Source organism: Panthera leo, chromosome B3, assembly GCF_018350215.1.
Source record: "Panthera leo isolate Ple1 chromosome B3, P.leo_Ple1_pat1.1, whole genome shotgun sequence".
In the NCBI taxonomy this organism is placed as follows: domain Eukaryota; kingdom Metazoa; phylum Chordata; class Mammalia; order Carnivora; family Felidae; genus Panthera; species Panthera leo.
In genome coordinates this window covers 24,644,083-24,660,486 of record NC_056684.1, presented here as the reverse complement: position 1 = coordinate 24,660,486, position 16,404 = coordinate 24,644,083, and the positions used below count along the sequence as shown (strand labels likewise).

Sequence of the window (16,404 nt, the reverse complement as noted above, 5' to 3'; positions counted from 1 at the left end):
GCATTGTTGCAACTACTGAATCACTGAGAAAGACCCCAGCATAACCTGAGGCATGTGATGATGGTGACATAAGCAGTGCATTCCATATTGGGAGGAGAATATTTAATCACCCACCCTCAGACTGCAAATGAACGGGTCTCTAGATGTGTTCCTCTTCTCACATATTAATGAGTACTAAATCTTCAGGGTATTTGGAGCCCGCCGGAGCTCCAGTGTGGCTGTTTGAATCTCCCCCCTTGGATATGTAGCACATTTAAAGTTATTATAGGAACAAAGAAGAAGCACCTTTATCAAAGTTGGTCCTATGGGCCCTGCTTGACCACACACCTGACTTTTCTTGAGGCTATTGTATAATATACAACTTTGGACACACAGGCAAAATTATGAAAATTTAAGGCTAACTATAACTCAGTGTTTTGATTGTTATAACATTTGCTCTAAATCCATTTTCTAGCAGAAAGTTAAAATAGGTATATTATGCCAGCATTAGTGAACAATACTCCTTTAAATAAAATATTGCTGTTGCTCCATCATTGAGCTTTTTGGAGCTCTAGCAAATGTGTATAACTGTTATTTTGTTGTTTTCATTTCTTGTTAGAAGCTATATAATTTATTGTGACTTAAAAAAAGTGAGCTAAATGATTTCAATCCTGAATTTGTCCATGCATTTAGCTGTTTAGAAAAGTTCTTTTGGGTTTGGGAATGTTATTTAAATTTTATATAGACATAATTCAAAAGACTGTATAAACTGGTCTTCTGTTAAATGTTTTTTGCAAGTGGGGAAAAAAAAAGGCTGGGTTTTGCGCCAGGCAATGACAGGCATGCTCTTCTGAGCCTTTTCTGCAAAGCAGTGGGACATTGCAGTGTGGAGACAGCCAGCAGAAAGGATAATCTGAAAGCCTGCAGGCACCATTGGCCTGAGTCCCCTGAGTCAGTTCAGGGCCTCCATGTAGCTACCCTGGTGATCACATTCTAAAAGAATATATATTGCGAATCTTTGCTTAAGTGAAGTGTAAGAGGCCAAAGGATGATCTCAAGGAAGATCAATGCTGGCTCTGGTTGCAGTTTTTAGTGCATGCCCCAAAATCTGGGAAATGGGAATTCTATGCTCCGAGCCCCCACTGGGGAAGTGGTAGTTGGGGTGAGGTCTCTAGACACACCTTCCCTGTCTTCTGACTGCTTCTCTTGCAGGTGAGGGTGAGGTTGGAGGTGAAGTCCCCGGTGAAGACGATAGAAGACTTCCTACGAAGGTTCTCACCCAGCCGCCTGACCTCCGGTTGCAGCAGCATCGGGAGCCTGGCCACCAACAAGACCACCCACAAGTCAGGGTCAAACTTTCTGTCCACCCTGTCCAATGAAAGCACACTGCTCAGGCTGGAGGAGAGGCTGGGCCAGCCAGCCCCAGCCATTGCCAGCAATGGCTACAGCAGTGGGGCTGCCAGCTGGGCCCCAGAGCACACTGCCCAGGAGCAGGGGGTGGAGCTGGAGCAGGAGCAGGAGCAGGAGCTGCGCTATGAGGCAGAGAGCCCCGACGAGGCAGCCCTTGTGTATGCTGCACGGGCCTACAACTGCACGCTGGTGGACAGGCTGCATGACCAGGTATCAGTGGAATTGCCCCACCTGGGCAGGCTCACCTTCGAGCTCCTACACACGCTGGGCTTCGACTCCATTCGCAAGAGGATGTCAGTGGTGATCCGGCACCCACTCACCGATGAGATCAATGTCTATACTAAAGGAGCTGACTCAGTGGTCATGGACCTCTTACTGCCTTGCTCCTCAGGTATCCAGCTCCTCTCCACTGGGCGGCACCTCCAGTCCCTTTCCATGAGTAAAGTGATTTTCATTAAGCCTTTTCTAAAGCGGTGCCTATCAGAGATTACCTTTCTGGATCACCCTTTCCCTCCTCTGAGGTATTTGGACTAGAATGCACTGGGGGTGGAGGATGGAGGGCTTCAGTGCCTAAATTCACCTCAGAACAGTGGGGTTGGGGGTTACTTGAGGTGAGGCCTAGCATCGTTTTAAATCTGGCCAATGGAGGTCAAGAACTTTTAGACTAGAAGTTCCGGAAGGTTCGTTCCTACTCTGTGATTGCCTGGACCAGGGCGACTGTGAAGCCAGGTCATAGTTTGTAGCCAATTTGTGGAGCTGCCTCAGGTCACAGGCTGCTGGCCTCTCACTCACTGTCATCTGTCCCAACTTCAGGCAGAGCAGCTCTATCTTGGTCTCTTTTGAATACTAGAGTTCCATATAACTTCTGTGTTGAAAAAGAGAAATCTAAATCACTGGTGTCGACAGTTAGAACTTTATCCAGCAGAAGGGCTTGTTTGCATCTCCTTCTAGACACATGCTTCTGGGCCTTGGGAGAGGGGTGGCCAAGGTCCCCATCAGTAAACCTGGTCACCCTTCCCTCTGTACTTGGAGGATGAAGGAGTACATATCTAGGTGAGAGAGACTGGGTGGAGGTGAGGGTGCTGCTGGCAGATAGAAGGGTATCTGCTGTGGCTTTGCTGCCTGACCTCCACAGTCTCCTTATCTATTGTATTCTGGAAACAGCTCTAGGTACAACCTGCTGTGAAACCTTGTACACTGGATAGAGCTAGGGAATAATTTACTTCCCGTGGTCCTCTCACCGTAATCTCAGTGCCTCAGAACTGGACTCCTGGCTCTCTAGGCCAGCACCACTCTGTTGTGGGAAAGTGTACTAAGGAATCTCTACAGACAGGAAATCCTTTTCCCACGGGAATACCTCTCAGTTTGCAAACGTGGCTCTGAAAACAGTTTGGATAGCTTTTCATGGGGATAACCTACCAGAGGGCAAGATTTGCCTTTCCACCTCAGGGATTCTGTGCTAGTGTAGACACAGGCTGATTTTGCATTCCCAGAGCCGCCTTCATTCTGCCATTCAGTAGCCTTTTTGTTTTCTTGATGGTTTCCTTCACTGTGCAAAACTTTTTTATTTTGATGTAGTCCTAATAGTTTTTATGCTTTTGTTTTTCTTGCATCAGGAGACATGTCTAGAAAAATGTTGTTACAGCCAGTGTCAGATTACTGCCTGTATTCTCTTCCAGGATTTTCATAGTTTCAGGTCTCACATTTAGATCTTTAATCCATTTTGAGTTCATTTTTGTGTATGGTGCCAGAATAGTTCAATTTCATTCTTTTACATGTAGCTGTCCAGTTTTTCCACCATTTATTGAAAAAAAAAATACTGAAAAAAACGCAAACACATGGAGGCTAAACAACAGGATGCTAAGCAACAAAAGAAGAAATCAGAAAGTACATGGAAATAAATGAAAATGAAAATACAATTGTCTGAAACCTATGGGGTACAGTAAAAGTGGTTCTAAGAGGAAAATAAATAGCAATACAGGTTTACCTCAAGAAACAACAAAAAGCTCAAACAATCTAACCTTACTACACCTAAAGGAACTAGAAAAAGAAGAACAAAGACCAAGAGAAGTAGAAAGAAGAAAATAATAAATATCAGAGACTAAAAAAAAAAAAAAAAAAAAAAAAATCATTGACCAAGAACTGATTCTTTGAAAAAGCTAAACAAAATTGCTAAACCTTTAGCCAGGCTCATCAAGAAAAAAGAGAAAGGACCAAACAAGAAAGAAGTTACAACTGACACCACAGAAATACAAAAGATTATGAGAATACTACTAAAAATTATATGCCAACAAATTGGAAAACCTGGAAGAAGTTGATAAATTCCTAGCAAAGTACAGCCTTCTAAAACAATCAGGAAGAAATAAAAATCCGAGCAGACCAATTAATTGTAATGAAATTGAATTGATCATAAAAAAAAAACTACCAAAAAATAAAAATCCAGGACCAAATGGATTCATAGGTGAATTCTGCCTAACATTTAAGGAAGTGTTAATACCTAAATCTCCTCAACCTACTCTAAAAAAGAGAAGAGGAAGGAAAGCTTCCAAATACATTCTTTCAGCCTTCTTCATTCTGAAATTTGATTTTGCATCCACACAAAAGAAAAACAGATATAGCAATTATCTGAGATTTAATTCTACTGTAAGAAAAAAAAAAAAATCTTTGTCCTTTTCATTAAAGACAGTTTAATGGACTGCTGTATTTAAGAATTAACCACATACAATGGGTCATGTATAAGGTAAAAGGCCTGGAGTAGCACTAAGAAATGGGTAGGAGAGGGTGGTAGGTGGGGCCCACCATAGAGAAAAGGGATCCTGTTGAGCTGTGCAAGTACAGTAGTTGCCACACTTGTACTTTGCTGGCAGGTCACTTTTAAATGAGTACATAGTCTTAAATTTCTAGACAAAGCACAAACAAACAACTCCTACCACTCATAATCAACTTCAAGGTCCGGGGCGTGTGGGGAGACTAAGAGCAGGCTGGGAAGCCTCGTATCCCTCTTCACCTGATCCTTCAGCCCCTGTGTAGCTTTGCTGTTGCACTCACCTCCTCTGCTACTGTCCATCTACTGCAGGTCTCTGGGAGGAAATTACTATCCATATCTAGGTAACTATAGGTGAAAAGAAGCAAAGCCTTCCATCTGTTGCACCATGGATGAGACAAGTAAAAGAGTGACATTGCTATAGTGACACATTGTCCAAACCATGACATTGAAAGGGGCAGATTAAAAATAGACAATTTGTGTAGCTCTCCACCTTACTCAAGGAATTTCCAAGCAGTGTGTGGTTCAGATATGTTTGGAAGATCTACATGTAGACATCCAGCAACTTAAGATTCAGGATGTTCTGAGACTCCATTGCTTTCCCAAGAGAGGAGCTATAGGATGGCTCTGGGGTTACCTTGAAGTTATCCACTGGTAACACCCCGGCATTATGTATAAATCATTCAACTTTTACTTTGTGGGTGGATGGAGTGTGGAGAGCATACTTGAGGAGCACTTACCTGTGCTGAGGAAGTAGAGCATTGTGTTCAAGCTGCTGTACCTGTGCACTGGTGATAAAGTAAGGTGGGCACACAAGTATTATCCTCTGGATTACTTCAGATCTTTAAGATCTTTCTTCAAAGAGATATAACACTTCTACAAAAAAAGGCAAGAGGAGGCTACGATGATGGTTGATGTGACTGTGTTAGAGGGAGTGTGTCATATTCTCAGGACATGATCAAATCTTAGAAGTTGTGGGGGATCAGGTAGAAAGCAGGGACTGTATCCTACTCTAGTACCTACAGACCTCTGTTCAAATCCCAGGTCTACATTTATGGGCTGGAAGGAGTGACCCTGGAGGAGTCACTTTCTTTGCTTTAGTTTCCCATCTGCACAAAGGAAATCAGGATACTGACCTCATAGGAAGCCCCTGTCCAAACCCCTAGCACAGTGTCTGGTGTTATATAAGCATAAAGTATAAGCTAGCTCCCTTTCCCTTCTCTCTGGTTCCTTCCCCTTATGATTCACTTGCTTGAATCCAGCTGCTACTTGCTTGGTCCAGCTGCTACTTTTTGTGGTGTTTAAGACACAAACCCCCAGATTGCCCCACCTTCTCCAAGAGTGAGGATGGAGAGTAGTCCAGCACATAGCATGGGAATCACCCATTGCTGCTATTCAATAAATCAATAAATGCATGAATAAACAAGGGAGGAAATTCACTTTATTTTGCCATCTTACTGAGATGACTCTTTATAAGAGAAACAAATTTGTCAAAAGCATTAAGAAAATGAAAAAATAAAGAAATAGAAGTATCACTAAGCATTTTAAAAGCACATGTTAAAATCATGAGTAGGAGTGGAAATTTTCCTCTGAGCGCCTCTTCACAGGGTCCTGAGCATTGCCAGCAGTGCACTGTTGGGGACCTTGCTGCAGTGTCCATGTGCACTACTTGGCCAGAGCTGGGGTAGGGCTCCTCTCAGTCCTATTGCATCTTGAGTGCAGTGACATGGGAGTCTTCTTTACTGACAGGAGCTGTTACTGTCTGACACTGTGCTTGCCCCCCACTCCTTACCTCCAGCACCCAGATGTGGCTGCAGAGACCTTCTTCCTGTGCCCCTCAGGCCACCACCTCCCTCCAGGAGGTGCTGGGTAGCATTGGTTCCACCTCTGGCCATGATGTTGCTCCATTACCAAACTGGCTGTTTTGCAGTGCAACACAGAATTCTTCCTACTACCATAGATATAAAAGCCACAGGGGGTCTGGGTTGCCTGTAAAGTATCAGAAAGAAGAGTCAGATACTGCATGAATATCACTGAAAATGCAATGTGAACGTTAGAATGCCTGCAGTCTGAGATCAGTGCAAGAGAGCCAGGCTTACCACATAACTCTGGGGGTCCACGGGTGTACTTTCTAGGACAGCACCAAATCCACTCTTCCTAGGTGCCCCCAGCTCTTTGGTGCTTGTCTGCTTTGGGTTTGAGTTCTTTCTACCATCCTGGCCCCTCCATCAGAATGCAGATGTATCGCAGCATTCACAAAGAGCCAATTCCTACAGACCCTGACATTGGTTCTCAGTGACTATCCAGCTACTGATGTAGTGGGAATCTGTAAGGGAGAAATCATGTAAGAATCAGGAGCAAGGTCTTACCTCAAATGGCAGAGGAGATGTATGTCTTCAAGTCTAGAGGAGGGAGGGAATGAGGCAGGGCAGTCCCCGCTTCTCTGCAGGGCTGGCTGGGCTCTTCCTAGGACCTGCTGTGGGTGTTCCCATACAGAAACAGCTCAGTGTGGCCACCTGTGTGATTGCACACTCATCCAGGGCACCCAGAATGCCAAGCTGCCTGGCCTGCCTCTTTTCCATTGATTCTGTTTTGACAAGTGTTTGGGCACAGCCCCTGCATACTGCTCCTTTGCCTTCTTCCCCTCTCCTCTCTGGAGAACTGAAGTTCTTTATGATTGTTATTTTAATTCCAAAGCCCCTTAGACAGATGCCTCTGGTCAAGGAACAGCCAGTGTCTGGAATAATGTTGTTATCATGTTCTAAAAATGCTATCATGATATCAGGAGTAAATGGTAGTCACAATTAAGATGTCATTTTTTGAGTGTCTTTTTTCCAGGAAATTTAAATTCCTAAAGCAAAGTCATCTAGGGCAGGATTTTCCTTCTCTCTCTCTCTTTTTTTATTCATTATTGCTCCCTTTAAGGAGCCTTTTTAGACATTTTTTAAATTATTCCCCCATGACATTTTAATGCCACAGATAGGCTATATATATATCTGTGCTTTATGCTATACCTAAATATGTTTTAAATATATAATTAAAATTATGTCTGGGCTTTCTAAATTTTTTTTAACATTTATTCATTTTTGAGAGACAGAGCACAAGCGGGAGAGGGGCAGAGAGAGAGGGAGACACAGAATTGGAAGCAAGTCCAGGCTCTGAGCTGTCAGCACAGAGCCCAACGCAGGGCTCAAACTCACAAACTGTGAGATCATGACCCGAGCCGAAGTCGGGAGCTCAACCGACTGAGCCACCCAGGCACCCCATGTCTGGGCTTTTTTTGCCCCACAACCAGTGTTTTAGACCCATGGGGGCGCTATCTTTATGGAGAACACATGTCTAAGAGGTGAAAGTGTTTCTGCCAGGTCCAGTTTGTCCAGGGCCTGATTCAGATAGTAGACAGCCTTCCCCAAACCAGGAGCCTCACCACTGATAAATGGAGTTGCCAGATTTAGCACACAAAATATATTGAATGCCCAGTTAATTTAAGTTTCAGATAAACAACATAATATTTTTAGTAAAAGTATGTATTTTTTTAAGTTTATTTATTTTGAAAGAGAGAATATGTGCACACAGTGGGGGAAGGAGCAGAGAAAGAGGGAGAGAGAGAATTCTGAGCCCCATGCGGGGTTCAATTTCATGAACCACTGTGAGATCATGACCTGAGCCAAGATCAAGAATTGGACTTTTAACTGACTGAGCCACTTGGATGCCCCAGTAAAAGTATGTCTTATGTGCTATTTATGCATCTTATATTCTATCTGGTAGTACTACTGGCATTTTGGGGGTAGAAACTGCACTTTCTGCTAAAGTACAATTTTTTGCAAACTGGAAGAATATGTACCTTCATTTATGTGTACCTCCTGGACCAAAGGGATACCAGATCACTAATAAAGTTTTGTTTATATGAGCTCATTTCAACAAAGGTCATTAGTAACAGTCAAAAATATGATGTGGTTCTTTTTAAAATAAAGCAGCTTTTACCTTAAATTTTATGTGAAAAGTGTATACTATTTACAAGTGAAGAAATAGACATGGGATGAATCTAGTGGTACCGAGGTTTCACAGGAGATTGTTGGAGTAAATCATGGGGTAGGATGCTCTTGTGACATTCCTGCTTAGTGAATTGCAACAAAATGCAATTCCAAATGCAGACAGCTAGAACACTGCATAAAGGTGAAGACAACTTCTTTCTCACTGGCCCTGAAACACAGTCATAATATACTTTTATCATGCACAAACTATAGTGCTTTATGATTTCCCACTCATAATTGGTGACCCAAGAAAATGTTAAGAGTTACAAAAGTGTGTGTCACCTTGTCATGGATGCCACAAGTTGGGTGAGGCTCAAAGTCAGCACTTCCGTAGTTCAATAATAAGTAATAAGTATGCTCAGCTGTGTCTACAGGAAACAGAAAAGGGTGGATGTTTGGAGAGGTCTCACATGTAGACAGCTAGTTTCTTAGCTTTTTCTTTTTAACTGTGGTAAAAAACCCCACATAACATAAAATTTACCATCTTAATAAGTATACAGTTCACTAGTGTAAAATAGGTTCACACTGCTCTGCATCCTTTGAACAACCCCTTTGTCTCCTCTATGCTCCTTTCTGTGTCTGTGAACGTGACTACTTTCAGACCTTAAAAATGTGGCCATTTTCATGGGAGGCTTGCCTGGAAGCTGGGTGAGAAGAGCTTCCAGGCTAGAACATCTAGAGTGGTGCTGACCTCTCCTCTGTGTCAGCTATATGTGTAGAGCTGTTTCAACACCGTGCAAAGCTACCTGAGGTTTATGGAGTGGTCCAGGGCAGTCTGCTGGACTCTGTTCTTACTCATCCATGTTTCTGCTTCTATTCCAACCTAGATGACGCCAGAGGAAGGCATCAAAAGAAAATCCGAAGCAAGACTCAGAATTACCTCAACCTGTACGCAGTGGAAGGTCTGCGCACTTTGTGCATTGCCAAAAGGGTGAGTGGGTGCCCCCTCCACAAGTGCACATGCTGACCACTGCCCCAACAGTGCTCAGCACCTGCATTGGATTCATCAGTGTGTCTCATGTAGGTTCTGAGTGAAGAAGAGTATGCCTGTTGGTTGCAAAGTCATTTAGAAGCAGAATCCTCCCTGGACAATCGTGAAGAGCTTCTCTTCCAGTCTGCCATTCGCCTGGAAACAAATTTGCATCTGTTGGGTAATTATGCACATGAGCATGCGTTGCACTGAGCAGTATGAAATTTGCAGAGACAGTTCTGGATGGTGAGGTGACATGGCTCCAGTCTTTGGAAGCTCTTCACATGCTGGCCTTGATTAAGGAATTGCCTGGCCTGATGCTAGCATGGCTCCCAGGACCAACCATCCTTGATTGAACATTCACACCATGTCCCGTTTCTTGATGTTCCATGTACTGTCCCACTAGACACCCAGTGACAACACCTGACTTGCCTTCCCTTAAACACTGCTTTCTCACAGAAATAGAGATGAGGAACAAGGCTTCTCAACAACTGATGCTTATTGAGTCTACCTCCTACCCCTAAGACAAAAAGAAACTGTTGGACTCCAGAAATGGTTGCACTTTATGTCTTATGAATGTTTCATGGATTCAATTTGGTTGAAAAAGAAAATGAGCTCATTTTTTACTAAAATGTGCTCAAATTTGCTACTGTGTTCATATTAGTATTTATAAGAGTATTTATTTTAATATTTAAAATATTTAATATTAAATTTGTATTAAATTAGCTGAGTCTTTGTATACATGCTCTCTGTGACTGCACCATTTGTAATCATGCTGTATATACACACACTACATCCTGTGGTGCTAGTAGTCAGATGGTATACCTGGGGCATGGAGAAACTGGAGTTCATCTCTTCATTCAATACAGAGAGGCTGTAATTCATTTGCCCTTGTTCCCTGGACAAAGGAATTGGGCTACCTACATATCTATATATACATACCTAATATAATATTTAATTAATCTTAATAATATATTTAATAGCATAACATACATACTTTATATAATATTCTTTTTCTGCCTGTGGTATCCTATAAGAGGGCATGCACTGCACAAAAAAGGCCCAAGATCCAGAGGCCCAGAGACATCATGAGCAGTATCCCTGGGAGTGATTAAATGAAAACACTTGGAAACAGTTTTTTCTAGTCTGCCAGGTTTTGATTTACTGAGCTAGGACTGTTCACATCTAGAACATGCTTCTCCAAAAGAGATGAGACCCTTTGGCAAGGCAGGGGATCCTGCTTGTCCTCTTGGCCTGAGGACAGGTGTGCCTGTCTAAGTTCTCTGACCCTTCACTGTGGGACACTCTCCCTGGAGAGCTCTGACTCTTGAGTGGAGTAAAATTTGCCTCCCCAGTTTCTTCTTCCAGTGGACACTTGTCCTACCCTCTGGAGCAACACAGATAAAATCTCTTCCCCTTCCAAGAAGGTAAGACCTTAACTATTTGAGGACTTGGCTGTGAGCCCCTAGTCTGTCCCTTCACCTATACTATTTCACTGCTACCTTTCCTTTTTTCAGAGGCTAGGAGCCTTGGCTTGGTTGTTCAATCCTGGCTTTGTCATTTACTGGCCATGAGAGCCTGGGCATGTGACTCTGTCTTTTGACATCCCAGTTTCCTTCTGCTGGGTGATAATTCTCTGAGGTGAACAGAAGGGCTGCAGTGGAGCACTGAGTGAGAAACAGGCACAGGATCCAGTACTTAGCCGCATGTGGTGATGTGTCTTTAAGTTATTGAATGCTTTTTGTAGGTCAATTATACCTTGACTCCACCCTCCTCGCATCTGCCAACTCATCTGTTTTAGGAAGAGAAAAGGAAGTGGTGTCTATCTTAATCATTTCAGGCTGCCATAACAAAATAACACAGACTGGACAGTTCAAATAACAGACATTGCTTTCTCATAGTTAGGGAGACTGAAGTCCCATATCAAAGTACTGGCCATTTTGGTTCCTTAAAGGGCTGTCTTGCTGGTTTCCAGATGACTGTCCTCCTTCTGTATCCGTAAATGGTAGAGAGAGATCATCTCTCCTGTGTCCCTTATTATAAGTGCACTAACCCCATTCATGAGTGTTCCACTCTGATGACCTAATCACCTCCCTAAGGCACCACCTCCTAATGCCATCACCCTGAGGGTTAGGGCTTCAACCTATGAGTTTTGGGAGTAGTGGTACACATTCAGCCCATAGCAGCTTCTTATCACAGGGATGAGTATGGCATAAAAGAGAAAGGTAGGGCTGATGAGGGGCCCTCAGTCAACGTTGTACTTTAAGAGGGGAGATAGAGACAATCTCATTATGTTGGCAACAGGAACAAAACTGAGGCTGACCTGGAGAGCCTCTTTTGGCACTGAGTAGATTTGTTCCAATATACAGAGGCCTACCTAGGGAAAGCCACCGCTTATTACTTACATTTATGGGGACAGTAACTTCTGGATAACGTTGCTTTCAAGAAATAATGGCTTGTGTGGTCTGTGTAGACAGATAATGGTAAGCATTGCTGAGAGCAAATATTGTGGATGTCATTCACCAGAAATTTTACATGGAATGGATAATTTTTAAAGCTTTTTCATCCTTCAGAATATGGTCATTATAAACATTTCCCACAAGATTTGTTTCCACGTTATCTATTAAGTTAAAAATTAGCTGCATGTTAGAAAACATTGGAAGTGCTTTGTTGTTGGCAAATGAACAGAGAATTGTGTTTAGTGCCTCAGTTATTCTGACTTATTCTTGACTGTGTCAATCGAGGGAGTTATTGAAAGGGTTTACCACTGTCCTGAAATGATGAATTATCAAAGACTGCTTCCACATGAGACCAGCCTCAAGCTGCTCCCAGTCTATGGGGTCATGCCAGCATCTTTGGTGTGTTGGTGATGGCATGCATTCGTACCCCATCAGGGTCTGAGGGCATGTGAGGAGGGGGATCACATACACTGTTGCACATTTGACCAGGTGCTACTGGGATTGAAGACCGCCTGCAGGATGGAGTCCCAGAGACCATTGCTAAATTGCGTCAAGCAGGCCTGCAGATTTGGGTTCTCACCGGTGACAAACAAGAAACCGCTATTAACATTGCATATGCCTGCAAACTGCTGGACCATGATGAGGAAGTCATCACCCTGAATGCTGAGTCCCAGGTGTGTATGTTTCCAGGAGCCTGTGTTCTACCTGGGACAGCTTCATACCCAACTAGCCCCCGCAGCAACAGGAATGTTTTCAATTTCTGACAACTGCTATGAGAGGCCTTTGCCCTCTACCTCTCTGTTTACACCTGTGTTGTGTTTCTGGCACTTAGAATGTTTTTGTCATTGCCTAGGAAGGTGTGGAATTTGCTGGAATTTCTTAATTTCAAAGGGACATACATCTGGACTTTACAAATGCAAAGTTCAACTTGTTTTCCCTGACCTGTCCATGTCAACAATGTTAGAGAAGTCTTTTATGAGGTCACATGAGCCAGGGAACCAGTCCATTCAGCACTGATGTACTCAGGACAGGATGGGTTGTCTCATTGATGCCCCACTGTGCACTGAGGGTTTTGATCCAATCACATTTATCTATTTAAATCATCAAGTGTGTAGGGATTATCTACTTCTCATAAAGCCCTGGTATGGGCTCTGATTCCTTGAGTGAGATCCCACTTGAAACATCTTTTTGAACTGGATTATGAGGTCCAATTCATCAACTTTTTCTTTAAAAAAATTTTTTTTAATGTTTATTTTTGAGAGAGCATGCACGTACATGAGTGGGGGAGGGGAAGAGAGAGAGACAGAGAAACAGAATCTGAAGCAGCCTCCAGGCTCTGAGCTGTCAGCACAGAGCCCAATGTGGGGCTTGAACTCACAAACTGAGATCATGACCTGAGCCAAAGTCTTGTCTCACTCACTTTTCTAAGTACAAGAGTTCCTTAATAAGCACTTACTGAACACAGCTGGATTTTCAGGGTATATTGCAGGAAATCGATTGCTTACCCAGTGGGCTTACTGTCTATAAAGGGCCAAGAACTACTTGCCTTCCCTGGAGTGTGTTTGTTTCTGGAAATAGTTGTCTTTCTTATGTCCCCTGACCCCTCAGGTTCCCCATTAAATGTTCCTATTCTTTCTGGAATTCAGGTACAGTTTTGAAAGGGCATTGTCAGTAAAAGCCTTTTGTATGCTTGTTAAAAAATTTATTTCCCTGGTCAACTGGAGACATTAGGGAAACACTGATAATTACACTTCCTTAGCGGATGATCATAACAGACTTTTAAAGGGCTTTGTACCTCAAGAAGAAACAAGAAGGGCTGAGTAAAGGCCTCAGAGAGCCAGGGAGAAGTACATATAAGGCTTCCTCGCCTAACCAGCCAGCAGTTTAGCCACATACATTCAGGCCTTCCAAAATGAAGATATTCTATCTAACCTCCACATAGTACAAAGGGAAATAAAGTAGAATCTTATCAAAACCCTACAAGTTCATCGTCTTCAATGTGGAAAGTCTTCATCTTCAACTAACTTCCCAGTTTTAGGAGGGAGGCCTTCTGGGCAGAGCCTGCAGCCTGGTGCCCTTGAGATGATCAGACTCTGAGTGTCAAGGAAGGTAATCTGTGGCGCAGCTGAATGAATTACACTGTCCTCTCATACCCATTTCAGGAGGCCTGTGAGGCCCTGCTAGACCAGTGCCTACACTACGTGCAGTCCAGGAGCCCCCGCATTGGCCCTGAGAAGACCACAGACAACGTGAGCGTGGGGTTCTCCCCTCTCTGCCCACCCTCCACGTCCACCACCTCTGGCCCCAGCCCGAGCCTCGTGATCGACGGGAGAAGTCTGGCCTATGCCCTTGAGAAAAACCTAGAAGACAAATTTCTCTTTCTCGCTAAGCAGTGCCGGTCAGTCCTTTGCTGTCGCTCGACACCTCTGCAGAAGAGTATGGTGGTGAAACTGGTCAGAAGCAAGCTCAAGGCCATGACCCTGGCCATAGGCAAGTATCCAGGCTAGCCAGGCAGGGCCCTGTGTAAATGAGTAGCCCACATCTTGTGCAGTTGCTTCCTGCATTTTCCACCCCTTCTATGCTCTCCTGTAAGACAGGGAAACACTCCCTTGCTCTTTTTCCTATTCTTAAAATCACACCTAATACAATAAAACAGACATCCTGTTTGAAATACAAAATGTAGATTTGAAAATTACAAACTATGGTAGCAACAGTTATAGCTATATATAGGAAGCCAGTAATACAATGATGGTTTAAGAAGACAGAACTTATATAGTGTTTCCTGCAAGACAGGAAACTAGAGATCAGCCATTCCAGGCAGCCTCGGCCACAGCAGAGCCCTGCATGCTAGCCATTACCCCAGAACACCTTAGAAAGAAGGCCCTATGCAGGTGTTTCTGGTCACTGTGAGCCAACTGGAGTCCCAAGACTCCATAATGCTACAAGAGCCCAAAAACTTGATGGTGATCATAATTCCCACTGCCTCTTATCCTTTGAATTTTGCTGAATGTTCCAAGACAAGCATGTAATTAAATGAACCCATCATAAGCATGTGAATAGTTGCTAAATCTTAACATCCTTTCTTTAAGGACTGTGCATCTAATGGTGGCTTTTCCTTGCAGACTGTTGGCCTGGAGAGCTTTCCAGGCTCCTATCCAGTGCTACCTGGTCCTCCCCTGTCTCCTCCCAGGGCACCATCCCCACCCACATATGGTTGGGGTCTGGTCTCCAACCAGGTTCAGGGACTCAGCAGCACCACTTGCTGGTGAGGGCTGGGAAAGACTGGGTAGCCTGGGGAAAAGAGTGATCTCCTTGACCCCCAGATCTCAAAAATTTTGGTCTCCCTGAATATAGAATGCATACCTAGGTGAGATTTAGTTTTGAAATAAAGGGTCCTCACTAATCAATAATATTTATAGTATTTTCTGCAAAAGGTCTGTGACAGCCCCCCTTGTTGATGTGGGGGTTACTACCCTCTCACATTAGGATAGGGTTGAGGTTAGTGTAGAGTCTGGGTCTGAGGTTGGAGGGCCTTAGTGTGGTTGTCATGGAGACAGCTCTGTACATCTTGAGGGCTGTGGTAACCACTAAGGGGAGTGAGATGAGCATAGATGTGTATACATGTTTAGCTATGACTCCCTGGTCCAGGCTGTGGGAAGTCTCCATGGGTAGACCCCTTCCAAAGGAGGCTGTCTCAGTACCACCTTTGCCCCCATGTGTCTGGAGTGGCCTTCAAAGCTCCCTGAGCAAGTTTTGTAGGTGCTGAGGAGTGTGCAGGCTGGGTGCAGGCTTCTCTGAGCAACTCTCAGCGGTGACATGAGGACCATACCTCCTGGTAAGGTTGGTGTAAGACACAAATGAGTAAACCACATTTTCAAAGCTTAATCAGTGCCTGGATCAGTCACTGAATCACTGGTGTATGGTATTCATTTTTGAAAAATGGAGGTAGAGTCTTGGTTGGTTACAAAGAAAAGAAAAAACAAAATAGAATCTCAAAAGAGAAAGGGAAAGTAATGACCCATCAGAACTTTGGCTCATTTCTTTGACCATGAGTGAAAGCATTGATGGCACCTAGTCCCAGGTGTCTAGCAGTTAATAATGTAGAGAACATTATTACCTACCATATCTCACTTTGATTGGGACATTGTGTGTGGGAGAAGCTGCAGAGATTGTTACTACTTCACAGAATTTCAGTGTGACAAATATTGACTGATCACTCATGTTGGGCCAGCACAATAAAGAACAGGAAAATCATAGGACACAGATATCCTATAGCCACATTATGAATCACTCCAACTTGTATGTCTGCACTTTTTGCATATTTGAAACTTGGGAGGTACTCTGGGATTTGGGCCCTTCTATTGCCCCATTCCAAGAATGGTCATTGTCACTTAGTGACAAAGACTTTAAGTCTCTGCTTGCTTTTCCCTGAAGATGATGAGACCTCTAACCTATGTTTTATGTTCCTAACCATTTTCTAACCATCAGCAGCTTGACTGAACAAATAGAAGTTCTTCTTTATTACATCTTTAAAGGACCTAAGGGCAAGCACAATAGCTAATAAACTTGCTGGTAATCAGTGTACAAAAAGAACTCTACAGTTTGCTGGGCAGAATTTAACCTCCTTTGTTCAGTTCAGAAAGCCACTCCTGTTAGTATGAATTAGAATAGACTTGACTGATATATTCTACATGCGATAAAGGCTAGAGTTCAGTAAGTAATAATAATGGTGATGATACCATCTTTATTGTGCCAGACACCACACCGTGTTAAGGGCTCTCTGTATAG

General features: G+C 43.5%; 1 protein-coding gene across 3 annotated transcripts in view; it reads left to right on the top strand.

The window, feature by feature from the left end:
- ATP10A (ATPase phospholipid transporting 10A (putative)) overlaps positions 1-16,404 on the top strand; it is a 179,162-nt gene that overhangs the window by 150,878 nt on the left and 11,880 nt on the right. For 2 of the 3 annotated variants that reach the window (XM_042941264.1, XM_042941263.1), the window contains exons 11-15: positions 1,192-1,780; positions 9,015-9,118; positions 9,212-9,338; positions 12,106-12,290; positions 13,779-14,106. In XM_042941264.1, the coding sequence (XP_042797198.1) occupies positions 1,192-1,780; positions 9,015-9,118; positions 9,212-9,338; positions 12,106-12,290; positions 13,779-14,106 (1,333 nt within the window). The remainder of the gene's footprint in view (positions 1-1,191; positions 1,781-9,014; positions 9,119-9,211; positions 9,339-12,105; positions 12,291-13,778; positions 14,107-16,404) is intronic. The other variant, XM_042941265.1, reaches the window with a different exon arrangement.